General features: G+C 52.7%; 1 protein-coding gene and 1 pseudogene across 2 annotated transcripts in view; one reads left to right on the forward strand and one right to left on the reverse strand.

Moving 5' to 3' along the window:
• The first annotated feature begins 493 nt into the window (after positions 1-493).
• LOC144174657 (2-aminomuconic semialdehyde dehydrogenase-like) overlaps positions 494-25082 on the forward strand; it is an 85421-nt pseudogene continuing 60832 nt past the window's right edge. Inside the window, exon 1 of the transcript XR_013323504.1 lies at positions 494-823. The product of XR_013323504.1 is annotated as a 2-aminomuconic semialdehyde dehydrogenase-like (transcript). The remainder of the gene's footprint in view (positions 824-25082) is intronic.
• Positions 17439-25082, reverse strand: part of LOC144174656 (uncharacterized) — a 44851-nt gene continuing 37207 nt past the window's right edge. Inside the window, exon 2 of the mRNA XM_077703442.1 lies at positions 17439-19244. Within this exon, the coding sequence (XP_077559568.1) occupies positions 17439-18998 (1560 nt within the window). The 5' untranslated portion in view covers positions 18999-19244. The remainder of the gene's footprint in view (positions 19245-25082) is intronic.

Raw genomic sequence — 25082 nt, forward strand, 5'->3', positions numbered from 1 at the left:
TGTGAGATGGGCCGGCAGGAGTACAATAGTATGCCTTTATCGCATAAACCACGCGTATGTATACATTCAGATCGTTCCTAGAAACGTTCACGTAGTGCGCGAAAATTTGTCGCATGGCTTCGTTCTTCGTTCGCGATTTGGGTCTTTGGGGGTTCAACGATCGATTGGACACAAAGAAAAAAAACCTGAGGCATAACAGAAAAAAGGAGAAGCCTCATGCATTTTACACTCGTGCTCGTTAATCTGCGATTCAGGAGCCATACTTCTGTTTTGGACAATGCCTCGAAAGAGACGCTGGCACAGCCATCGCCTTATTCGCCAATGCGAAATGCCTCGAGGATTTCTCATTGTCATTTGCTGCTTGATCTGCGCACAACCTGTGTATTTTTGTATACTGGAATGCAATTGCACCTGCGCCAATGGTGAGCGAATGGATTTTTAAATGTTCAAAGGTTGAGTAGGCCACTCGCGTTGTCGTTCCGCTTCAACCCGCGCTTCTGTGGTGTAACCTGTGCAGGCTGTCCGAGGGACAAGCGTTGCGGAAGCTACGCGTCCGCGCGGCTCCATTTGTAGCGTATTTCTCGAGGCGCCACTCCGTGTAGACGCCGAGGCCGTCGGGCCAGCTCCACCCCAGCAGCTTCCTTAGAGCCGGGGAATCAGAAGGCCAAGGCGGTGTGAACAGCTCAGGCGTGGTCGCCAGACAAAGAACCAGAACGTCTGTTTCCTTTCGGGACCATGAAAGCTGCGTCCACTTAAAACCCATCCTGCTTGCGACCCCTTCGATGCCGTCTTGGAAGCGGACCTGCGCCGCGACTCGGGGACGGTAAGCTGTTTGTTCCCGTGGGGGCTTTTCGCTTTGGCATAAGCCGGCGGAGGGCTCGGAACAAAGGGCGGCCCGCAGATCTGGTCCCGCTTGGGCACGACGGCAGGAGGAGAGGAACCCCCGAAGAAGCGCGGGAAAAACAGTGAACGAGGCAGACGTGCTGAGGACTCGAAAGCGAGAGGTCGACCCCGACTCGCCTCCGTCGTAGATCCCGGATCTATACGATAAACTTCACCGTGTTTTCACTGTCAGTGACGACCGAACGATGAACTACTGGCTGCTGTAACTGTTGTGCGGCACCAACGGGAGCAGCAGCGCGGGGGTGAGCAGAGACATTCTACCCATACTAAACTGTTGTCTGATGCCATCTCTCGCACTCACCTGACACTCTCCAACCCAAAGGGGACCCGTTAATGTGCAGTGCCTTGCCGAATATCTAGACCATCATAGCAACGCAACATAAGTTCATTGCCACTGAATGCTCGACGGCCATCCGCAAACCCATGCACGAAATGGACCGCTATCCAGCCCAAAAAGCTACATTTTTCTGCTTATTGTATTTGTGGTAATCGTGCTGCGATAGGAAGGTTGAGTTGCGCTGAACCTCTGCGCCACCCCCCAACCTCCTTCACAGGCGGCGCGTGTTCTAACCACCGCGTGCTTTCTCGTCTGCGCGGGTAACCTACAGGATTTTGGCCAGTAAACCGTGGAGGCCAACTGTTTGACAGATGTCTGTAAGTGACAGCTGCCTGCGCGGACTTTGAGCCCTCTCATATATGCAGGTGGAGAACTACAGGAACATTGCAGAAATGCCGAGGTTTTACCTTGAAGAAGGTTCTTGGCGGCTCATTCGAGCTAGACAGTGTCTCGTGAGACCTGGGGTCCCGACCGTTGATGCTAGGCAGATTGAGGGTGGCATCGGAAGTTAAAGGAGCCATGAAGAAAAATACGAATTTGTGTTATTTGCAAGATTTCGTGTTTTATAATGTCCCCCAGCGCTTGTCCCAATGCAAACAGTGCTTCATTCACTGAGAAATTATTTAAGATAAAATTTTGATTTTATCTTTGAATAGTGCGTTTTGAATAGTGCGTTTTCGTGGTCTGCAGTGACATCACCGGAACCTACCGCTCTGCAGCCGATTGGAAAGACTTGTTGACCATTAGTGAACCTAGATGACGCCACCATACCGTGGCAAGCCGTTTTCGGCCTTTGGTTTGTTTTTACCCTATATAAATCTGGCTTGTTCTTGTTCAGAGATAAAATAATCGTTTCGTGAAACATTGTGCTCACTAGACAAATATGGTCAGGTAAGACACCGTTGCTTGCGTCAATCGGCCAGTATCATCTCAGAAAACCCCAAAGTCCCGTTGTCCAGTGTAGCTAAGCATAGTGCGCGCAGTACGAACACCAGTACGCATCGGTACTTAAAGATTCAAAGATTTTATTTCCTCAGAAGTACGAGGACGCATGCTGGGACTAAAGGCTACAAAGCCTGACAGAGGCCCCAGCCCCCTTTGGTACAGTACAATGATGAGGCTTCCATGTTTACATGTGATTTCGTAACTTCCACTGTTTGCCCCACCATTATTACGGCTTTAAAATAATGTACCCTAAATTTAAGCGCAAATAGCTCGTTCGGAAAGCTTATAAGCTCTGCCTACTTTGCGTTTTCTTTTGCCGCCCTCCGCCGAACGCAGAGCCGGCTGGTATGGCATCGTAGGTTTTGTTGCGGAAAATGAGCTAGTGCGTCGCATGGCCATTCCCTTATTTCGTAGTTATGTAGCTTATTTGAGCGAACTTTACCTTAAAAGTGGCGCCAGTACAATTCTAACGAGCCATCCTTTGAAAGAAGTAAACTTGTGTTTTCTCTTTATGGCTTCATTTATGAATACAGCTGTGTTTTGGTTGATTTGACGGATCTTGCTGCAGGAAACGAGTCCCAGTCGTTGTCGCTTGAACGGTTTATGTGACGGTGTAAGAACAGTTATTTCTTACATCGTGGTTTGTGTACTCAGGATCATGCGAGAGAGAAGAGTTTGAGTTTGGGGCGCTCAAGGGGTGTTCACGCATTTGCAGCTGGAGTCTAACTGGAGTTTTGAAGTTCTTATTTTATAACTCATGTACTCCACTTTGTTAATATATATGGTATATATATATATATATATATATATATATATATATATATATATATATATATATTATTCACTTCTGTTCATCATATCAACAACATCTCGAATTCGTTACACTGGTCACAATCTCAGACACTTTCAACACCATCTCCATGCTGAGCCCCCTGCCAAATCAGCTACAGACCGGGGATTTGGTTCCAAACCGACGCCGCACATCCGAAAAATACTTTACTCATTACAATTCGCGACAATACAGTTGTCCTGTTGATTTTTATACGTATAAAACTACAACCTTAAATCTTTAATAAAATGTGCCTCTTATAAGAGAATACGCTTCTGCTCAATGACATTTGCAAACTGACGACGCACATCGATTAATTGTGAATTTGTAATGAACCATTTATCGAACAATACTAAATTTTCCGCCTGATAAAATTCGTTATATAATACTAGACATCAAGCCAAGAAATTTGTTTCCAGAAACTGTAAAATTATGTATAATTTATCACTGATCGCACAGCATAACATCGGCCCCGAAAAATTAAGCATAATAAAGCGGAATCATCATCATCGTCGTCGTCATCATCATCATTGGGGCCCCAAGGACACAGTAGCCCCGGGCCCCCAAATTTCCTAATCCGGCACTGGGAAGACCATTAACCCGATGGAGGCATGAAATAGAGAAATTCGAGGGTAAACTGTAAACTGGAGCACGGTGCTCCGTGGACTCGAGCATCGCAGGACAGGAGCGGTTGGAGGTCAATGGCAGAGGCCTTCGTCCACCTGAGTAGGCTGATGATGATGATGATGGTGATGATGATGAGATCTTGTAAGTTGCAGAGCTTTCATAGTCATAAAAGGTCATTGGATGACGCTCTGTTAACGTAGGCTTTTGCCCGAGAACGTGCTAACGGAGGGTACAGGGGGTGGGGCCCTGCTGATACGCTGGCTGCAGTGGGTGCGGCAGCAGCGGCTATGGCCACGATGCCTCCCGAGGCACGTAGGGGCTTCTCCGCCTGGAACGCCAGCTGTAATGTACCAGCAGGAGGGCACGCCGATCGATGGCCGCGTGCTCTGCAGGCCCCACATACCTGGCGGGTACAATGACAAAAGCTTGTTGCGTGGGTCGTCGCTCTGCATTGGTCAACGTTGCAGTGGAAAGTAGTAGTCGCCGGGGGCATCCGGCTGGCAAAATGCCCGTCCCATGCACTGGGAGGTGTGCTCGACTACCACAGCAACAGCGGAACGATTGCGGCACAAAACACAAGAAACGCCCAAGCACCTGAAGCCAGAACATTATGGAGGCGGCTCGTAAGCAGTGCTCTTTTTTTTTCTTGCTTCGTGTTTTTTCCACGCGGCATGAGAGGAGGCTTAAAAAAAGGAAGAGAGAAGAAAGTAGGAAAGTCAGAGAAAGAGAGGAAAGTAGGAAAGCAAGAGAGAGGAGCTGCAAAAAGCACGGATAGTAACGAAACCGATAAGTTTTCGCGTCTACGGGTATGCATGAAGTCCAGTTACGTGCACATCTTCGACGTGCAGTATGTATCGTCCTGCACCCAACGGTTGTATAGTCATCTGGTTTATCCCACCTGAGACCGACCTTTCTGAGTGCATTGTCTCGAGCTGTCCTTGTTCGCGCGCACGTCCACAAAAGATGTACACAGCCATTGTAATAGAACCTTTCCGGTATGGTAGAAGAACCTCGTACGGTGACTAGGTAGGTCCTGCTTCTACCCATACACCGGACAGCCAGAACCTTGTGTGTGTGTGGGGGGGGGGGGGAGCTGAACTCCCGTAGAATGGTTGCAGGGGAGTCATTTTGGTCCAGGTCGTATAGGACACAGCGCTGTTCATTGGGCCCAGAGGCAAAGTAAGAGTGCATTTTCACGATACCATCGCTGGAAACCGGAATGCTGGTAATAACTGCAGATCTTGTTAGCGTCATCCAGGCGTGCAAGATGGACGGCTAATGTGTTGGACACCTCATAGATCATGAACCCCTGATATCCCTGGGTGCCTAGGCACCGGTCTATAACTTGTTGAACTAATTTAATAGGGATTGTGGTGACATAAAACCTGGTGGTTGGTTCAGTGTGAACCCGGAATGGTCAGTCGGGAGGTGGGGTCGGGTAAACAGCGGGAAAAGAACTGATGCAAGGAGGAGCGGGTGTGGTGGAAGCGTCTGGGGTGGCCCTCGACTTCTTATTGGGCGGCGTATCCTGTGCGGGGACCGCTATGTGCTTTGCGCAGTCCGCTGGCACTTCACTTCTAGGTACAGAAGAATCATAGTCCATGTCGTGGGTATGTTTTAAAGGGTGTTAGGCTGTTGAACCACGGGGTCTACGATGATTTGTTGCGTTTGTTGGGTAAACTGGGTGCCAGAACAGCTTGGCTGGTTCAGCGCTCTTCCGTTTCCGTCCTGTCTAAGCGTGCTCACTAATTAAAACATAATCGTCTTGTTCAATCACTCAAAAGTCGGTGTGCCACCGTATGTACCATGGGGGAAGGAGGTATGTACCATCTCTGTGGGCCACGAGCACTACCACCATAATCATCATAACCAGCTTAATGCGCTGCTCGCTTGGTGATGGTGGTGGCGGTAACACGCATTTTTATTTACAATGGAAGGGGCTGGCGTATACAGCGAAGTGTAGTCGTTTGCAAAACAGCACAAAGGAGAACGTGACCGTCCGCATTGTGCCAACACCGATTCGATGAAGGGTTCGTGCAGGCATGGCCCACCCAACTGACGGAACTGCGCGGGTGGACGCTGCGCCGCGCGTTCAGGCGAGCTGTTTAGCATGACGGAGGGTCCGTCGGCGTTCATAGGAATCAACGTAACATGGGGAGTACTGAAGTTCCTATCCGTCAGCAATCCCACCAGGCGATTATGCATTGAAAGCATAACCGACTCGCTGCAGACACCATCATCGTCTACTGCGCTGCGGCCGCTTATGTCGATGCCGCGGCGCGGCTGTTTCCCCGCCACGTGCAGGCCGCTTCGTTCTCCTCGGCGACCGCGCCACAGCCGGCAGCAGGACTAGACATCATTTAGCCCTACTGGATTCCCCTGTCAAGAATATGCGCGCCCAGCTCACTGCTTCGTATGTACCACTTTCTTCGTGTTTCTTACTTCCAATGTTCATTAAATGGTGTTCGTTTTTATCTTTTTTTTCTTTCTTTCTCTAATCTCCTTACTTTTATTTCTCTACTCATCTACTGCTAATCCATCCTAATATTTAAATATTTTTCTTTCCCTACAAAAATTACCTAATTTATTTCGGTAAGGCGCCCATTTCCTGGCCAATCCCCCTGAGAGGGTACGCGCCATTTCACTGGAACCACCACCACCACCAGCAGGACGGCCGAGAACCAGAAGCTGGAAGGGGGACCAGCAGGCCCGGAGCGAAGAAGCGACTCCGGCGCAGTGCGGTCCGGGTGGCTCAGGCCAACCCTGCTTCCGCTGCTGCTGGTCAGGCTATGAAGCCGGAAGCGTGAGTCGGTTGGGCTACGTACGCGGCTTTGTAGCGCACCCGCTATTCTTACAGCGTACGCTGCCGCGGTAGTCGCTGGGACACTGGTACACGAGAGCTCCGTGCCGCGCTAACACAGAAGGCTTGCAAAAGGGAAGGGAGGTATTGGGTGAAAGGTGCCGGTAACGCGCGTGTACACTCAACGCACTGGTATGCTGCAACGTTTCTAGATTGTGAGCAGACTTGTATTTACGAACATACTTTGTGCGCTGGTATGAGTTTTAATCCGTTAACTAGCATGTCTGTGATTGTATTGCGAAGAGTTGATTGTCCGCTGATGCCGGATTCAATGGTCTGCTGGCTATCTGGCTTTCTAATTTGCGCTCGTATACGTCATCAACAGCTGCCGTTAGCTAATAAGCACTGCATTCGCATGCACGGCATTCATGGCTAAAGTGACCATAATCCTCTGATCCCAATGTAAAGGAGAACGTGGCACATAGCTTGGATTACAAATTGCACTTTGTATTACTGCAGCTGCACCACGCGGCCTTCCTGGTTCTCCAGATTTTTTTCCCTGGCCATCAACTGACACTTCTTGCTTGAATGAATTGCCCTCAACAGTTCTTCATTTTTGCTGATGAGCCACAGGGCGTTTCGCCGGCTTGTAATTAGGGCGTTTGGTCATACAGGATCATTCGTCATATGCCCTTCTGTCCATGAGAAAATTTCATCACAAGGCAGAAAAATTGTGTTCGTAGCGTTCTTTAGAAGTGTACAAGCGGTGATAAGGCATCTCTCATTATCCCTTGTAGATGCTGCGTAAGAAAGTTTATAAGTAATTTGCACTGTAATTATAAATAATTGGCTCCAATGCTTGTAATAAACCAATAACAAATCACAACAAAATGGACCGTCATTACACTCGAAGAAACAATTGTTATACCAACTTTTTTTAGCTCAATACGCAATATTCTTTGCGGCTGCCCTCAACGTTTTCAAACCCAACGTTGTGTAGCGGCTGATCACACGGTTTGAAGCCGTGTCGCAGTCAGCGTGCTTTTTGCGCGTTGTTTCTGTTTGTGAATGGTGTACGACAGCTTTCCGTCCTGAAGTGGGCCTCAAGGCATGGACTCAAGGAAATTCGCCCAAGAACTACCATGACGACCGAATGTATGAAAAGGGGGCGCGGGTTGTTCTTTGTGGTCTTTAGATTTTGTACCTGCCTCACTTTTCTGTCTAGGGCCGTTAACCTTGTATCTATATTTTGGTTCGAACAACACTGCCCTACTGGTCCTTGTCACTACCCTACTCTCCCTGGCATTCATTGCTGAAGTCCCCCGGATGTACACCAGGAAGAATTAAAAAAAAAAGACAAGTCAGGCTGAAACCACGTGACTCGCACAGTCCTTTCTGTGTAGCGCCTTGCGCTAAAAAGTCTTGTCGTATATCTTTCTGTCCTCCTGTGAAGCTCAAGTACACTCAAAGCGGCCACAACAATGACGAGGGGGATTCAGGTTTATCTTCGTGTGTTCCTAGTTTTCTTCATTGTGCTGCCAGTCTGCCACGCTTCACTCTTTTGAGTCGTTATCCGTCCTATCTATTTCGCTGAGGCTTATGTGTCCTCCAAAAAATAGCGCGTGGGGGTTTACCTTGTCGCACATATGACGAACTTTCATAGCGCGTGGGGGTTTACCTTGTCGCACATATGACGAACTTTCCCATTCGACGAACGGGCCTATGAAGAATGTTCCCCAGTCACGAACAGCGTATTACCAGAGTCCTTCAGTGCTTGTATTACTAACGGGCCTATTCGAAACGCCATAAGACGAACGGGCCGTATCCCCTGTACACCGCTCGCACGTCATGTGCAGATTCACCTTCATTGCTTTGAGTGTGGTCAAATAAAGGCGTGTTTTCTCTGCAATCCACATCTTGTTCATCAAGAAAACACCCTTTTCATTGGTGCGTTTGTGCCTGCCAAGCACATGGCGTACTCGACGATTGTCTTGATATTGTTGCAAAGCTCGAAGTGCTGAAGCACGTCCACCCACCATTCCTCAAACGTGAAAGGGTGTGCTGAACGGCTTGTTGGTACACTAACTAAATAAAGCAGCTCAGACATTGGGACTTGAGAAGAAACATGCGCTGTGTTGTATGTTTATGTCCCGTCGTCTACGGTCAGCAGTTCCTTAAACGGTTTCTTTTGGCCCTTGCATTCCTCCAGCTTTGCATTCCTGACACAGGGCTTTACACCTGTCTTCCATATTTTCCGCCGAAGGCGGGACAAAACACCGTCCCACAACCAGGCTGCCGTGACTGTGGGACCACAGCCACAAAACCGGGACAAGTCCCGCGTAAATAGAGACGCCTGGTCCCTTTATTCATGGCCATCATCATAACCTATTTATGCGGCTATTTGGCATGCTGATACCCGGTGGCAAATGCGTATACAGGAAAATACCACAGCACCTGCGTTCATATGCACGCGCAACTTGGTGCCCGGATGAAATGGGCATGCACGACATTGAACGAAGACGTCAGCGCCTCTGCCCGTGCGCGTGCTTAAAGGGGCCCTGAGACGGATTTCAAAGTGTTTTCGTTTGTGTAAGAAATCTACTCTATACGCCTCGAGCTTTGCGATCGCTGCGCCGCCTGCCGCCGCTTCTCCGCGGAGTTAACGGGATTAGCGCTACGCGGCCCATAGGGGCTCATGCAATGTTTTGGTTCTCTTTCGCTTCTTTTTGCCCTTCCAAGTGCTAAAAAACTTGTTATGGTGACGTCTGCAAGTAAACAGCACGCTTAGGTCACTTCAAAAGCCGCTGCGTCTTGGTAGGGTGCTCAGACACCAACAATAGCTATCCGGGAACGCGGCTCTGCGTCCGTCTCGGCCGCTGTTACGGGCGTCGGCGACGGCAGCAGCATACCATCGCTGTCACCTCCGAATGCGTCCGGCACAAGTGAATTTTATTGTCGCCTCCTTTAAACCTGATACTGGCACAATGAGAGGTGTGTTTTGTTTTGTAGCGCGGACAACGAATGCGGCCTCATTACGAATATATGCGTCGTAGAAAAATATATATATATATCGGGGATGCGATGGCCATACCTGATAACTTGTGCCTTTTATAAGAATATAAGCCACGCGAAAATGTTAAGTATATTCCAAGGCTCTGCGTCATGAAAGATGTGCACTCATGCCTTATAGCAAGAACCAAGAAAAGTGAATTAACCACTGAAAAGTTAATTGTCTGCAAGCCCGGAAGAAACAAAATAGCTCCTACAGAAATGAAAAAAAAAATACCCTCAATGCAGCTTCTGAAATTCTAAAGACGTTCGTATAAACTTAACCCGGGTAGGACTTACGAGACCAACTAGTTTGCGAAATGCACTGCTATTTCGCGAGACATGGGGAGGGGGAGGGGGACGCTTACGTATTGTTGTGTACGATTGCGGAGCGAAATCAAAGAAAGAACGTTTTAGTAATCACACACACAAGCTACTCGTTCACGTCACTCTAGTTTTTAGACTTCAACTAACAGCTGATCCCTCGGCGAACGCATTTTTTGAGGTACAAGTTCAAAACTGATAAAAGGTGTCGTTAGAAGAGTGGGGTATCTGATAAGGCCTGATTTCCATTTGTGCTAGATTCTGCAGGCTCCCTGCGTCGTATGACTATGCTTCGAAGAAACGTTTAGTCGCGAATGGGCGTTACTGTAGAAGCCATTCTCCGGCCTGCTCGCGGAGGATATATGTAACATATATGAATGTTTGCGGGCGCTGAGCTCACGACAAGACGCCCCAGCATTATTTTTCTTTTTCATAGGTGCGCTGATCCCGGGTATAATTTTGGATTATCCATCGTACTTAATTCGTAGAATGTTCGGGAAATTTATGTCCAGGGTAGTGATCAATATCTGAGGTATGTTATTGGCAAGCATAACTGGCGTGCTGTCAGGTATGAGCGCTCCACTAGGTTATATAAGCGCACAAAACTGATTTACATCGTAATGTATAGCCATGGCATGGCCATCTGGGGAAATTGTGCTTACGGAGACACTGTTAGTAAATTTGAGAGCAGTGGAATCACAATCATCTCCATATGCATATCCCTGTTTCGCGACGCCGACCTGTGACGCACACCTGGCGCTTGTACAGACTGAATGTACCAGACTAAGATCGCGTCACACACATTGACACTCTCGTAAACACACCACATTTGCAAACAGAGTGACTGCTCCACATAAATATGTATTTCCAGCGCCTACAAACGGTAAATCTCCGTCGTGAACGGGCCCCGAAAGCAACGGTGACAGTGAGGAGCGGGCCGGCGACTCCCGCGGCTGCTTTCGAAACGGGCCGCTAGGGGGATTTCAGTGGCGCCCCTACAGGCCGCGCTCGAGGCGTATAGTTCTTGTAGAAACAACTTCAAAAATAGTAAGCATATTCGCTCACGCTAACAAAAGTTATTACCCTGACGAGACAGAACTATTTGTTGGCTCGGCGGCTTGCGATAACGACATTGTCCGACCTCGTTCGAGGCGAAGCACTCATTTCATGGTTGGCCACCGGAATGTCCGCGAGTTTTGACGGCGGCGGTCGTTGGTTTACAGCGTCGTCGTTACCCTGGTTCAAGCGAGTGGGTCGCACATGAGACGACGACGCCCCCCCCCCTCCTCCCCCCCCCCCTTTTTTTTTTTTTTTGCTACCTTTTCAGTCATTACGGACTTTGAGCAGGAGGTACTGGTGATTGCGGAAGTCGACGTCGCATGCGCGAGAGTTTCGTGAACGGTAACTTATTTTTACCGTCGCTACATAACAATACAGCGGCTAGAATTTCTAGCGACTGTAACAGCGAGCTCCCTGCGCCGGCGAAATGTACGCTCGCGTCTCGATTAGATTACCGTAAAGTTCCCAGAGAACGCCCTCCCCCGAAACGTCGCCCACCTCCTTTTACGGGTGAAATATTCAATTTACTGAAAGACGCGCCCACCCCGTAAAATCGATGGCTTTAGCGCCGATGAGTGAACAAAACAAACCCGAATCATCTCTTCATGTGTGGATGCGGTCACTTATTCGTCCTTTCCGCGCTGGACCCAGAAGTTCGCCAGTCTCGAATTTTTTCTTGACATCTCCGCAGTTTTGGTTGGCGGTGCGGCCACCTTTTCGTAGTTTTCCGCACCTGACCGGTAAGTTCGCCCATCTCATGTTTTTCACTTGATATCACTGTACTTAAATTTGGGTGGACGTTCTTCCGGAACTTTACGGCACAGCAAATGCGCTGCGCTCGGCACTTCATGCAAGCAATCTTAGTTGATGTTGTTTACTACATTCTTGCTAAATGATGATCAGGAACGCGATAAATGACAATTTTTTTCAGAATGAGTGAGCAAAATAGTTTACAAATACAAATAGATCTGATAGACCTGAGTCTAATACAAACTAATAGAGACGTATTGGTTTACAAAGACAAATAGATCTCATAGAGCTGAGTCTAATACGAACTAATAGAGACGTATTGGTTTACAAATACAAATATATCTGATAGAGCTGTGTCGAATACGAACTAATAGAGACGTATTGGTTTAAATAAAAACTTATACAAATGGACCCGCAAAGTGCTATTGCCTGAATTTTTATTTTCTTCAGAAAATCACAAGACAAAAGGTTGAAATGATCACCCTTGAGCAATAATTTTTATTTGGTATAATATTATGAAGCGTTTTGTTCACTAATAAATCTCTGTAAATCTCCAACCAAATTATTATGCAAAATAGGTCAACATTTTTTTATCATTTTCGCTCCTAAAAAATGCGCTACATGAAGAGAGCTGATGGGAGCTGGGAGTACTGCGCCAGCGATAAGAGAGAGAGAGAGAGAGAGAAAGGACTTTATTGAGGTACCGGCAGTCGGGGACGGATCAGGCCACGCAGGGCTTCACCGTCCCGTAGTCTTCACCGCTCACCGCGGCGTCGGGCCGACCCCGAGGTCTGCGTCTGGTCGGCGCGGGCTACTTGGAGTGCCGCCGCTGTCGCCCCTAGCCCTCGCTCCCGCAGGAGGAGGCCGAGGGGAGTGCGGGTTCCCCTTTCGCCTTTGCCTGTCCAGTGCAGCCTCGAGCCGCTGGATGGCCCTTAGCTGATCTTCTCGCCCCGAAGAGCGCACTGAGTCCGCAATGTCCGGTGGGAGGATCGGCCTCCCCGCACTTGAGTCGTGGTCCGCACATCCCCACATCAAGTGGGCCAAGTCTGCGTTCACACGCGCACACACTGCACACCTCCGCGAGATCGAGCGTTACAGCCGCCAACTGTGCGCGCAGCAGTGGTACGCGCTGTGCAGCGAAGCCGACGGTCAACTCCATCGAGGTGGAACGTGGACGCTCCTGCGCCACCTCATGGACGAGACGAAGAGTAAAGAACACCAACGGCACCGCATGGCGCAGATCCTTCATGCCGCGGCCACCCAGCTCGGCGAGGAGGAGATGCACCGGCGACTCAACGACCGCTACCTGCCGGCCACCCCGCACGAAGACCACCCCGAGTACGACGGCGCCCCCAACCCGGCCCTAGATCGCGAGATCGAAGAATGGGAGGTGCGTCAGGCGACACAGGCTTTGAACTGCCGATCGGCCGCAGGACCCGATAGGGTGACGAACAAGGCGCTGCGTAACATCAGCGACGCCGCGGTGTCGGCCCTGACGAAATACTTCAACGCCTGCTGGGCCAGCGGCCGCCTCCCGCCGCAGTGGAAGACGGCCAAAACGATACTGCTGCCCAAGCCGAACAAGCCGCCGGGGATAGAGGGCCTGCGCCCCATCTCGCTCACGTCCTGCGTGGGCAAGGTGCTGGAGCACGTCCTCAACACCCGGTGGCAGCGCTACCTGGAAGACAACGGCCACTACAGCGACTCCATGCTGGGCTTCCGCTCGCGCCTGGGAACGCAGGACGCGATGCTGTTGCTGCAACGCGAAGTGCTGGAGCCCCCCGGAGGAGTCCCGCAGAAAGACAACCGCGCCGTCCTGGGCCTGGACTTGCAGAGCGCCTTCGATAAAGTGAAGCACTCGGCGGTCCTGGCCCAGGTGGTGAAGCTCAACATGGGAAGACGCACCTACGATTACATACGATCGTTCCTGACCCGACGCACGGCCAGGTTGGAGGTGGGCGGAGACCGACTGGAAGAAAGAGTGCTGGGAAGCGTGGGCACCCCCCAGGGGTCCGTGATCTCTCCGCTCCTCTTCAACCTGGTCATGATCGAGGTGGCCCGGCGCCTGGAGACGCTGGGACCGCGGATAAAATTTTGCATATACGCGGACGACGTGACCATCTGGGCGACCAGCGGCAGCGACGGGGACATCGAGGCCGGTCTCCAGGCGGCGGTGGACGCCGTCGAGGCCGCGCTCGAGGGCACGGGCCTCCGGTGTTCGCCGCAAAAGTCCCAGCTGCTGGTCCTGCCCCCGCCGGGACGCTGGAGGAAACGAGCCGCAGAGGAAGCGGAGCGTAACATCATTGTCAGGGCCGGCGACGGCACGCCCGTCCCGCACGTCCAGGGCCTTCGGGTCCTGGGTATGTACGTGGACGCTCACCGCACCAACGGGACAGCGGCCCGTCACATCGCGACCAAGATCGGGATAGCGACACGCCTGATCAAGCGCGTGGCGTCGCGGTCGCGCGGAGTTCGAGAGGCGAGCCTCCTGCGTATGCTGCAGGCCTTTGCAGTCAGCCACGCAGCGTACGCGGGAGCGTTCCACCGGTGGACCGAGGCGGAACGGCAACGCATAGACGCGGCTATCCGCAAGGCATACGCGGGAGCCCTGGGCCTGCTGAACGGGACCCGGACGTCGGCCTTGCTGTCTCTGGGAGCACACAACACGCTCTCGGAGATCAGCGAGGCCCAGAGGACTGCACAGCTGACGCGCCTGGGCCGCTCCGCGGTCGGGAGGCGCCTCCTGGAACGAGTGGGCCTGACGTCCCCGGAGGAACCGAGCCCCGAGTTGACGCCGCTGAGCGAGGTGACGACCAGGAGACTGGTGGTGTATCCGCTGCCGAGGAACGTGAGCCCGACGGAGAACGTGGAGAGACGAGCGGCGCGCGCCAGGGCGCTGCTCCGCCAGTACGAGAACGACGACGGCGCCGTGTACGTGGACGCCGCCCGTAACAGGAACAGACCGAACACCTACGTGGCGGTGGCAGTGTCCGCGACCACGGGTGAAGTGAGAACCGCGTGTAGCGTGCGCGCCCGAAGCGCGTGCCAGGCCGAGGAGACGGCGATAGCCCTGGCCGCGTGCTCCCCGGGCGTGCGAACAGTACTGAGTGACAGTAAGGCAGCGATCCGTAACTTTGCGCGCGGAGCCGTGTGCGGTGCGGCTGCGCGAGTGTTGCGTGAGGACAAACTCACGACACAGTGATAAAGTGGTTCCCGGCCCACGCGGGCAGGGACTTAGTGCCGAACTCCCCGAATCGCAACGAGGAGGCGGACGCCGCGGCCCGTGGTCTCGCCACGTGCCGGACCGCGGCCGCTCCCGTCCCCGAAGAGGCGACGACGACCACGAGTGAAGACGACGAGACGCCGCTGACAGACTACGGCGGTATCCTCGCATGGCATCGGGAACAGAGGCGTGACTTTCCGCCCCCGCACCGGGACCTGACCCGGCGAGAGGCGGTGGGACTGCGCCAACTCCAGACCGAGACGGTGCTAACCCCGGCGCTCGCGCGCCACGTGTGCCCCGAGCTCTTTGCGAGCGAAGTGTGCAGTGTTTGTGCGCGAGCGACGGCCACCCTGGCCCACCTGATGTGGGGTTGTGACGCAGTGTGCGCGGACGGTCAGACGTTACCGCCGCGAGTGAGACAGTGCGTGGGGTCCGCGGACCCGAGTGACCAAAGGAGGGCCGTCCAGCAGCTCGAGGCTGCCCTGGCCCTGCAGAGACGAAAGGGCGACCGCCCGAGTAGTCCGAGCGGGGTAGGGGCGCACCAAAGCCTTGGGTCCTAGGCCCGACGTGAACTCTTAGGACTATAAGAGTAGCGTAAGGTAGGGTGACCCCCGCGCCCTGCGCGGCCGGTGGGGATCCCGCATGCCGGACGTGTGACAATAAAGTCTTTTCTCTCTCTCTCGTCCTCGTACATGTCCGGGCACACGTGGCGCGCGAGCGCCGGCGTAAGCACCGTCCCGGTTTGCAGTTGTCGTAGAAGCACGGCCTCTCTCCTCGCGAGCCCCGGGTGGGGCGGAGGATAGGCCTGCCTCACAGCGTAGCACCGTATGTGGTCAGGGGCTCTGCGCCGTTGTCGTCCTCGTCGTTGCTTGGCTCCTCGTCGACGTCGGCGTCCGTCGCTGGCGCGGCCCGGCACGCGGCGAGATCACGGGCCGCAGCGTCGGCTGCCTCGTTGACGTTCCTGTAGCCGCCTCGCAGCTCCCGACCCATGTGGGCCGGAAACCAGCGCACGGTCGTCATTGCGTTCTTGCGCGCGCCTTCCCCGATGCCGGAGAGGACTCGCATCGTTGTCTTGCAGACCGTACCCCTGGCGAGATTGGCGATGGCCGACTTCGAGTCGCTGAACACCGTTCGCGTGTCGGGGTGAAGCAGGGCCAGCGCTATGGCCGCCTCCTCCGCCTGTCTGGCGGTCTTGGCTCGCACGCTGCCCGCACTCAGTACTTCTCCCGTGGCGGCTCGTATCGCCACCACGGCGTAGGTGTCTTCCCTGTCGCGGCGTTTGGAAGCGTCCACGTACACCGCGTCGCTCCTCCCATTGTACCCCTTGGCGAGCGCACACGCCCGCGCCATCCTCCGCTCCGAGTTTCACCCCGGCGCCACGTTCTTGGGTAGCGGCGGCATCACCAGGCTGCTTGCGATGTCGTCGCGCAGCGGTACTAGCTCGTCCTCCTCGTAGAAGGAGCAGCTTAGTCCCACGCGCTGTAGTAACCTTCTGCCCGTGCGGGTCGACCCTAGGCGCTCCAGTTGCGACGTTCGCTGCGCCTCGCTGATCTCCGAGAGCGTGTTGTGTACTCCTAGAGACGCGAGGGCCGCGTTGCTCGTGCTGTTGAGGAGGCCCAGGGCCGCCCGGTACGACTTGCGTATCGCCGCGTCGATCTTTGCGCGCTCTTGGGTCCGCCAGTCGTGGAAGGCTCCCACGAAGGCCACCTGGCTGACCACGAGCGCAGCAGGCTCGCTTCTCGCATGCCGCGCGCCCGCGTGGCGAGGCGCGTGGCGATGCCCATCTTTGTTACCAACCGTTCGACCGTGGTGTTGTAGCGTCGGCTCGCGTCGATGTGCATACCCAGGACGCGGATGCTCGTCGCTTCGGGGATCGCCGTGCCGTCGCTCCCGCGCACCACGATGCTGCGCTCCGCTTCGGTCTTCTTGCGGTGACGTCCCGTCGGGGGCAGGACCAGGAGTTGCGACTTTTGCGGGGCGCATCGGAGACCCGTGCCGCGCAGGCTCTCCTCTATGCCGTCCACCGCCTCTTGTAACGCCGACTCGATGTGGCCGTCGCTGCCGCCCGGCACCCACAGCGTAATGTCGTCGGCGTAGATGGTGTAGCGGACGTCGGGTAGCTCGTCCAGGCGGCGGGAAACGCCGATCATTACGAGGTTGAATAGCAGCGGCGAGATGACAGAGCCCTGCGGCGTGCCGACGCTGCCCAGTTCTCGCTCCTCGAGTTGTGTCCCGCCCACCTCCAGTCGGGCCGTGCGGCCGGTCAGGAAGGTTCGAACGTTGTTGTAAGACCGTTGTCCCAGGCCGAGCCGGGACACTTGGGCCAGGATCGCAGAGTGCTTCACCTTGTCGAAGGCGCTCTGCAGGTCCAGGCCCAGAATGGCGCGGTTGTCCGAGGTCGGTCCCGACGGCGGAGCCAGCACCTCGCGTTGCAGCAGCAGCATTGCGTCCTGTGTCCCCAGCCGCGAGCGGAAGCCCAGCATCGGGTCGGGGTACAGGCCGTTGGACTCGAGATACCGTTGCCACCGGTCGTTGAGAACGTGCTCCAACACCTTACCCACGCACGACGTGAGAGAGATGGGGCGCAGGCTCTCTATGCCCGGCGGCTTGTTGGGCTTCGGTATGAGAAGGCCGTCTTCCACTGTCGCGGGAGGCTGCCGGCTCGCCAGTGCTCGTTGAAGTACTTTGTGAGCGATGTTATGGCCGCGTCGCTCAAGTTACGCAGCGCCTTGTTCGTGACGCGGTCCGGGCCCGCCGCCGATCGGCAGTTCAGGGCCTGGGTGGCGCGCCGGACCTCCCACTCCTCGATGTCGCGGTCGAGCGAAGGGTTGGGCGGGCCGGCGTACTCTCCTTGTTGTTCCATCGCGGTCTCGGGAAGGTAGCGCTCGTTGAGCCGTTTGTGTACCTCCCGTTCCCCGAGCTCCTTCGTCGCCGCGTACATGATTTGCGCGAGCCGGTGGCGTTGATACTCCTTGCTTTGGGTTTCGTCCATCAGGTGACGGAGGAGTTTCCACGTTCCCCCGCGATGGAGCTGGCCGTCGGCTTCGTTGCACAGCTCGAACCATTGCTGCGCGCACAGCTGGCGGCTGTACTTCTCGATTTCTCGGCCGAGCGTGGCGATCCGCTTGCGGAGGGCGCGGTTGTGCCGCTGCCGCTTCCACCTTCGCTGTAGCGAGCTTCGAGCCTCCAGCATGTGCGCGAGCCGGGGGTCTATTCGCGTGGTCTCCTCGGACGTCTCCGTGACGGACGTCGCCTTCTCGACGGCTGCGACGACTTTGCGCGTCCACTGCTCTATGTCCGTGATTTCACCCAGGTCTTCGGTGCGGTAATCGTGCCAGTTCGTCAGCCGGTGCTTGATCCGCCCGTCGTCGGCGCTGGTCTTACTGTTGGGTCGGAGCGGGATGACGACTTCCACGATGTAGTGGTCGCTGCCGAGATTTATGCCCGTGTTCCTCCAGCTAGCCGTACGGTCGTCGGGCAGGTGGAGAAACGCCAGGTCTGGTGTGGTGTCTTTCACGACGGACGTGCCGATGCGTGTGGGGTGTGCTGGGTCCGTGAGGAGTACGTAATCCGCTTCGGCGGCGTCCTCCAACAACTCTCGGCCCTTGACCGTCGTGGCGGCGTGGCCGAGCTCCTTGTGTCGCGCGTTGAAGTCCCCGCACGCGACGACGATGGCGCCGTCGCATGCGGAGACTGCCCCGCGCGCTCTGTGCAGTAGTGACTTGAAGCGTTGCTGGTTGTGTTGTGGGTTACTATACACGTTGACCGCCATGACGATCGTGCTCGTGCTCTTGTGCTTGTGCTTGCCCGTGATCACCGAGAGTTCCGTCGCACACATCTCGATGGCGCTTCCTCGGTTCCCCATGAGTGCGTCCTGCTTGATGAAAGTGATGCCCTTCCTGACGAAGGTGCACACGCCTTGCGCCGCTCCGCGCCCGCAGGTGCGAGCGCTCGGCGGGCTAGCGTGCGCCCTGTAGCCGGGGAGGGACGGCGCGTTCTCTGCGTGGGTTTCCTGTATCATGATGACGTCGGGCTGCTCCGCCGGCGTCAACGTTTGAAGGTGTTGTTGCAAGACCGCCTTCCGGCACCGAAAGCCGTTGGCGTTCCAGTGCCAGATGCGGAGCGAAGTGCGTTGCCTGGCCGTCGTCATCATGGCGGAGAGACGGTGATCGGGTTGCCGTGCTCTTGTGCTGCGCCCCTTACGGATGCTGCCAGTTGGTTGAGTTGTTGTTGAACGGGCAGGATTGCCTGCTGAATTGCTTGCTGCATGACTTGTATCATTCTGTTGGTGAGTCGTCGCTCGAGGGCGTCAAAGTCCTTCCCCCAGCGGTTCATCTGGGACTCGAGCTTGCGGTAGCGGTTGTTGAGGCTGGCGTAACTCACCTGACCACCTGCGAGGCTGCAAGAAGAGCAGCAAGAAATCTAAGCCGAAAAAACTGCAACGAAGTCAAGCCAAGCCATGCCAATGGTCTTCGTTGGGTAGCCAATATGGCGACAACATCAAAGCGCGGCTGGCGTGTGTGTACGTTCGGGAAGAAGACGGTTATAAGGAAGCGGCTTCTAGCGTTATTTCGCATCAGACGCGTGTGCATCGCGTCATCGAGAAGTGTTGGAGATGTGTCTAACGCCCGTATAACTTTGGCAAGTATGAACCAGGCCGCAGCGCGATCCATCATGGACCCGTCACCTCGCGGCTCCGGACATCTTTGCTCTGTCTGCTATGCTGTGTAACGAACGCCTGACATCGAAGAAAGCGTGTGCATCACGTCATCCAGAAGTGTTGGCGATGTGTCTAGCGCCCGCCTAACATTGACAAATACGATCCGGGCCGCAGCCCGACCCATCTTTGACCCGTCACCTCGCCGCTTCGGACTCCTTTGTTCATTCTCAAGGGAATGCCTCACGAAGAAGAGACTCCATTCTAATCGCGTGTTGCGGAAGGGTGAATGCCGTTTTGAAGTTGCATCGAAATGGAAATGGCGTTCAATCGGCCATTAATGCGCTCGATGTGTACCTATGGCTGGACCGTACAGGTTTGACGAGCTTTTCTGATTGCATGCTGCAGCTATTTTGTGGATTCGCATTGCAATTTATTCGTTCGTTCTTAATCAGGTTACGAACTTATGTATCATTAAATTATTCAGCCAGATTTCTGTCAGCCAGAGGAATTTGCCTGTGTACCCTGATAATAAAATGTGTTGCCATGTTTCATTGCTTTGTTAGAACTTGCACTGGTTCTGATAGAACTAGTACACTCTGGTAGACCTATCAGACTAATACAGTCTGATAGACCTACCAGACTAATACACACTGATAGACCTAATAGACTAATACAGACTGATAGACCTAATAGGCTAATACAGACTAATAGACCTAATAGACTAATACAGGCTGATAGACCTAATAGACTAATACAGACTGATAAGTCTATTAGTGGCAATAAGCATATACGTGTATTAGAATTTGTATCAGAATTTTTGCTAGGGTAACTAGAGCTTCTATGTTAAAAAGCATTGTGCGTTTCGTTGTTCGCCCTTCGCACAAACTTAAAGGGACCCAGAAAAGCCTTCTGTAAAAGTTACAAAAGGCCTGTATTGTCACGTAGCACCAATATAGCTATGCAATGCCGTTGGAATTATTGATCTACATTCAGTATTAGCTGCGCCATAAGCAATTAAATGCACCTCTCCCCACTTGCCGATCGACTCCTCCTCCCTCTCTGCCTCCTTCAAAGCAGCTAGCTACATTCCTCCGCCTAGGCTCGCGTCAATCACTGTGGACCCGCCTTTGCCGCCTTTGCCTCGGGATCGCGCAGGAAGGAGGAAGAGCAGGCGGAAGCCAATGGCAGTGACGCCGCCGGCGGCCGACCTTGCCGGCGATTGGGCGAATCAGGGGGCACCTTCGCCGTTGCGTCAGCAGCGATCGCCGTTGCGTCACCCGCGGTCGCCGTTGCGTCACCCGCGGTCGGCTCGCTGCGGCGTCGCGCTCATCGGTTGAGAAAGGCGATCTTCAAAAATTGTTTACAAATTATCTGTACAACGTATGGGGCTCACACTTGGCTCAAAAATTCCCCCTTATGTGTTCTACCACCTGAATGCATTTGATTGCCACCTTCACAAAGCTTTTCGGGGTCCCTTTAAAACTACATGCTCAATAAATTCTTCTGAACTGAACATACATATACCGACACACGTCAAAATATGCGACTACAGATCCCACAGGCTAGAATGCACTACTATAGCATACTGAAGCGGAGCTTGCACGCTCTAGTAGAATGTAAAACCAGGTTGAAGCACACTAGGTTATCTAGAAGTTCTGAGTTATTAGTCACTACTGCTAGGCATATTCCATCACAACTATGAGATAAAAGTGACGGCCGGAAGCACGCCGGGCAATACACGAAGCAGCACAGGCACCAATGTTGAAAGCTTGCAGGAAGCGTAACGCTCGCCTTCCACTCTCAGATTACTTGGCACAAACGGGTGGTGGTGCTGCACCAAATGCACCACGGTGAGCCAACTTCACACAAGGATCGCACGGAAAACACTCAGCAGCAGTTTGAAGAAAGCAACCAGCAAGAAGGGCACATTGCAGGAGCTTCTAAATAAAGCTGGGCTACTCATTCACTGTAGCTCGGCAGACGCGTCCTGTTGGTGATGGGCAGCACAGCTGAGCGAAGCGAATAAAACCTGACCGCAACACGGACGTTGTTCAGTGCGCGTTGCAAGTGTTGCCAGCGTAGCCGTGAGGGGCAGCGTTCAGCGTCGGTTGCGGTCAGGACGAAGCAGTGTTGCCAGCACGCGTTTGTAGAGTATGCTGGCAACAACGTAATATACTGACTCTAGAGGGAAAGCGCGCCGTTGAGCCAATGCATTGGAACCGTACGACACACGGTGGCAGACATGATACAACAATTTGAAGGTTGCCAGCTGAGCTTTTCTTTACTAAAAACGGTGAAAGCGATGGGTTGTAATCTGGCAACGTGCTACTGTGGCGTTTCCGCGTCCGGCTAGCGAAGCATGCCGGGAGAAATTGTAACATGGCGGACCGCTGGCCAGGCAGATATTGTGTAGGCGGCGTCGACAGCATTGCGTAGTTTATCTACTGTGGGTAGGTAACCGACGTGTTTTCTGTTTAGCGTACGTGCGAGTTGTATGTACTGAGACTATTGGAGCAAGATGTGGCAACGCTCACACAACACTTGCGCGCAAGCTCGAATGCGGCTGATCGCATGCGCGAGGACGCCAAGGAGTCAGCTGATCCGTACTGGGTGCACAGAATAATGAATCTCCGTATGATCTCCTTGCATTTTTGCGCTGTGCCGCTTTATTTGCCATTCTGTGACATTTTGCGAGTGGCTCAATGCTTTTCAAACGAAGTGTAGTGAACTGTGGCTTTAGCTCAATGTAAAACCTTTATTGACACACTAAAAAACATGGGCCAACGCTGATATTGCCGGTGAGTCGCGGCGCTTTGAAGCGCAGGAACGAAAGAGCACGGTCGATCGCAGGCCAACGGAGTGGAAGAATGCATGCCAAGGTAGTATGCGAAATACAGCCGGCGGCGTGTCCCGTTTTCCATTCTGTCTGTATTCGTCAAGTTCTTGCTGCTTTCCACCGCTTCAAAGGGAAAGCTTGCGGGACTGAATGCGCAGTATTGAATGGGCAGTAATTTACCGCACAGAGCGCGCGAGGAGAGAACATTGACTGATTAAAAAAGAAACCGCATTTCGTTACCTATTTTTTCGTTCTACCTTCACGAACGTTTGCGCGAAAGTTCGAAGCACTAAAAGCTGCAAAAAGTTCCATGAATAAAATAACTCGAACCGAACTATTATAAAAGCTCCTTTTAAATCTCTTCCAACGGGAACGATCGCTAGCTGCCACTCCGTAGCCTGTAGTGAACTTGCGGTAGTCAAGGTCAGATCAGAATCGCTGTTCCGGCGTCAGTTCAGGGGCAATAAAGAATGACAGCCTCGCAAGCGCCCGGGGAGGCACTTGCTCAGCGCGTGAATTCGAGTTGTACCGGTTGTACACATTTTGTACGCACGCAGATCTGAGCTGGAGACTGCACACACACACTGCGCAAGTCAGGCGCAAGGGCCTCGCCAGTTCCTAGCACACAGAAAATCGAAACCAAAACTGAACTACGCAATAACTCTTTCTCCGCTAATAAGAGCTTAATTACACTAAAAGTTTTTTTATAAAGCTAGTTTTAATTACTGAAGCAATTATTTGTAACTATTTTGGTTCAGTTCTTTGTTTTAATTAAATAATTACGGAACAACTTTTTAGAAAGCTGAATACAATTGATCTGGCAACCATAAAAATTGTATCATGTCAGCGCCCATGATTCGTACGGTCTCGGAGCTCGCTTTACCCCCCTGGTTTCCTGTCTTCCCTATTCGCCCCGAGCGCGAACACAGTCGGCCCCTGGCGGCGGCGGGACGAACCGCTCCTAGTGTGGATGGCGCTCTCGCGTCGTCTGCTTTTTCACGTTGCGTGCGGCGCAAGACGCGTGCTGCACACGACAAAACAACCAATATGTGCGCTCGTTTGACAGTAAGCAATGACATAGTTACCTCTGCTTGCGCATTTCCTCTAGAAACGCAATAATCAGCGGCCGTTGCGGGTTAATGCGCTGGTTTAATTCCACGAAACATCTTCGCCGTGGTCACCGCTTGAGGGTGAAACGTGTTATAAACACTGCTTCCACACATTGCACTTTTGTTATTTTGTTGAGTGCAGTCGTCTGCCGTTTCGGGAACGTCGAAGGGTGCTTTTTGAAGGTGGCGTGGTGATTATTTAAAGGATAAAAGTTTAGTACACGAAACGGGTAAGAAGCGATAAGACCTGTGCATACGCGTGCAAATTCCACACCCTTGTAAAATTGCGCTGTGCCCTTATAGAAAGAAGAAACAAACAAAAACATTTACACTGCACACGACCCGTGCGCTATCGCCCATACATTACCGGACATGTATTTTACACCCGCAAGCGCATGTTTGACCGTGTCCTTCCTGTACCTTTTCTAAAATAAATACCATTTTTGGACAGTCGTTGTTTATACTGAGGAGGAGGAATAAACATTTATTCAACTGTATCGAGTTGCTAATTTTACGTATTATTTAAAATACGTTTCTATGGATGCGCAAGAGTATTTAGGGGAGAGTTTTCGGTAAAATTAAGCAGTTGTGAGTTTGCGTCTGTCATGTGGCATTTCGTGTGTCATTTTCATATATATCATTTTTAAATCCGACATGAATGCCCTTATCCAGAAACGTGTCTCACTCAGCATAACCAAATGCCTAATATGGTAACGTCTTAACCTCTTAAGGTGGACCTATGTTTAAAGAAAGAGGAGAAAACGCGTAATATAATGCACGTTGTTGCCCACATGTGTGAGGGGTGTGTGCCATGACTCGCTGTTTTTTTTTTTTTTTTTTTCATTTTTTCCCACAATGCTTGCTTTCAATACAGTTTTGAAAAAGGCGAGCCACAATTCCTGCACAATCTCGGACCAAAGGGGGGTTAATCAGTTTTGAAAATACATGGTAAAGTACTGCTTTTTCGCCGCTACAGAACACGACGCCTAGTGTAGTTGCGATTGTAAGTAATACTGATAACCATAGTTTGGCTTTTCGCGTTACATGCGTTCTCTTCTCGCTGCTCTTCCAACGTTGGCAGGACCCCCCCCCCCCTTCCGGAAAAATAAATGCACAGAATTTCATTTTTTAACCAATCCTCAAGAATTAAAGGCCAAGACAAAGGCGATATTCAGTTTACAAAACAAAGTAGTTACCGGGAACCCGTTGCGCTGATTCGCAACGAGAAATAAAACGGAAATGTTTTATTGCATCTGCAACAGAGCAACTTCATTTATTGCCATCTTTAGGGTTCCTAAGCGACCTTATACGCAAGAATGCAAACACATCTCGCTGTTGCAGGCACCTGTTAGATTTTAAAAGGAACGCAAATGGTCAACAGAGCAGCTGTAATAGAAAATTTGTGCTCACTGTGAGGTCCCAGAAGCTTGGTTTGCACACTGTAAACCTGCTTGTCACTTTGCGAAAACCTAGCTAAACATGAGATGTTGATTGTGCTGCGTGCGTTGACAATTCAATTCGCAAGTGCACTTGCGACGAAAGCCGTACATAAGTGATCTGAAACCGTTATTCATCAAACCTTCCTTCAGAGTCGATAAAATTTCATTTAAAAGACCCGTTAGAGCGGTTACA

This window comes from Haemaphysalis longicornis, unplaced genomic scaffold (genome assembly GCF_048455015.1).
Source record: "Haemaphysalis longicornis isolate Haplotype H1 unplaced genomic scaffold, Haemaphysalis longicornis Haplotype H1 scaffold_3, whole genome shotgun sequence".
Taxonomy (NCBI): domain Eukaryota; kingdom Metazoa; phylum Arthropoda; class Arachnida; order Ixodida; family Ixodidae; genus Haemaphysalis; species Haemaphysalis longicornis.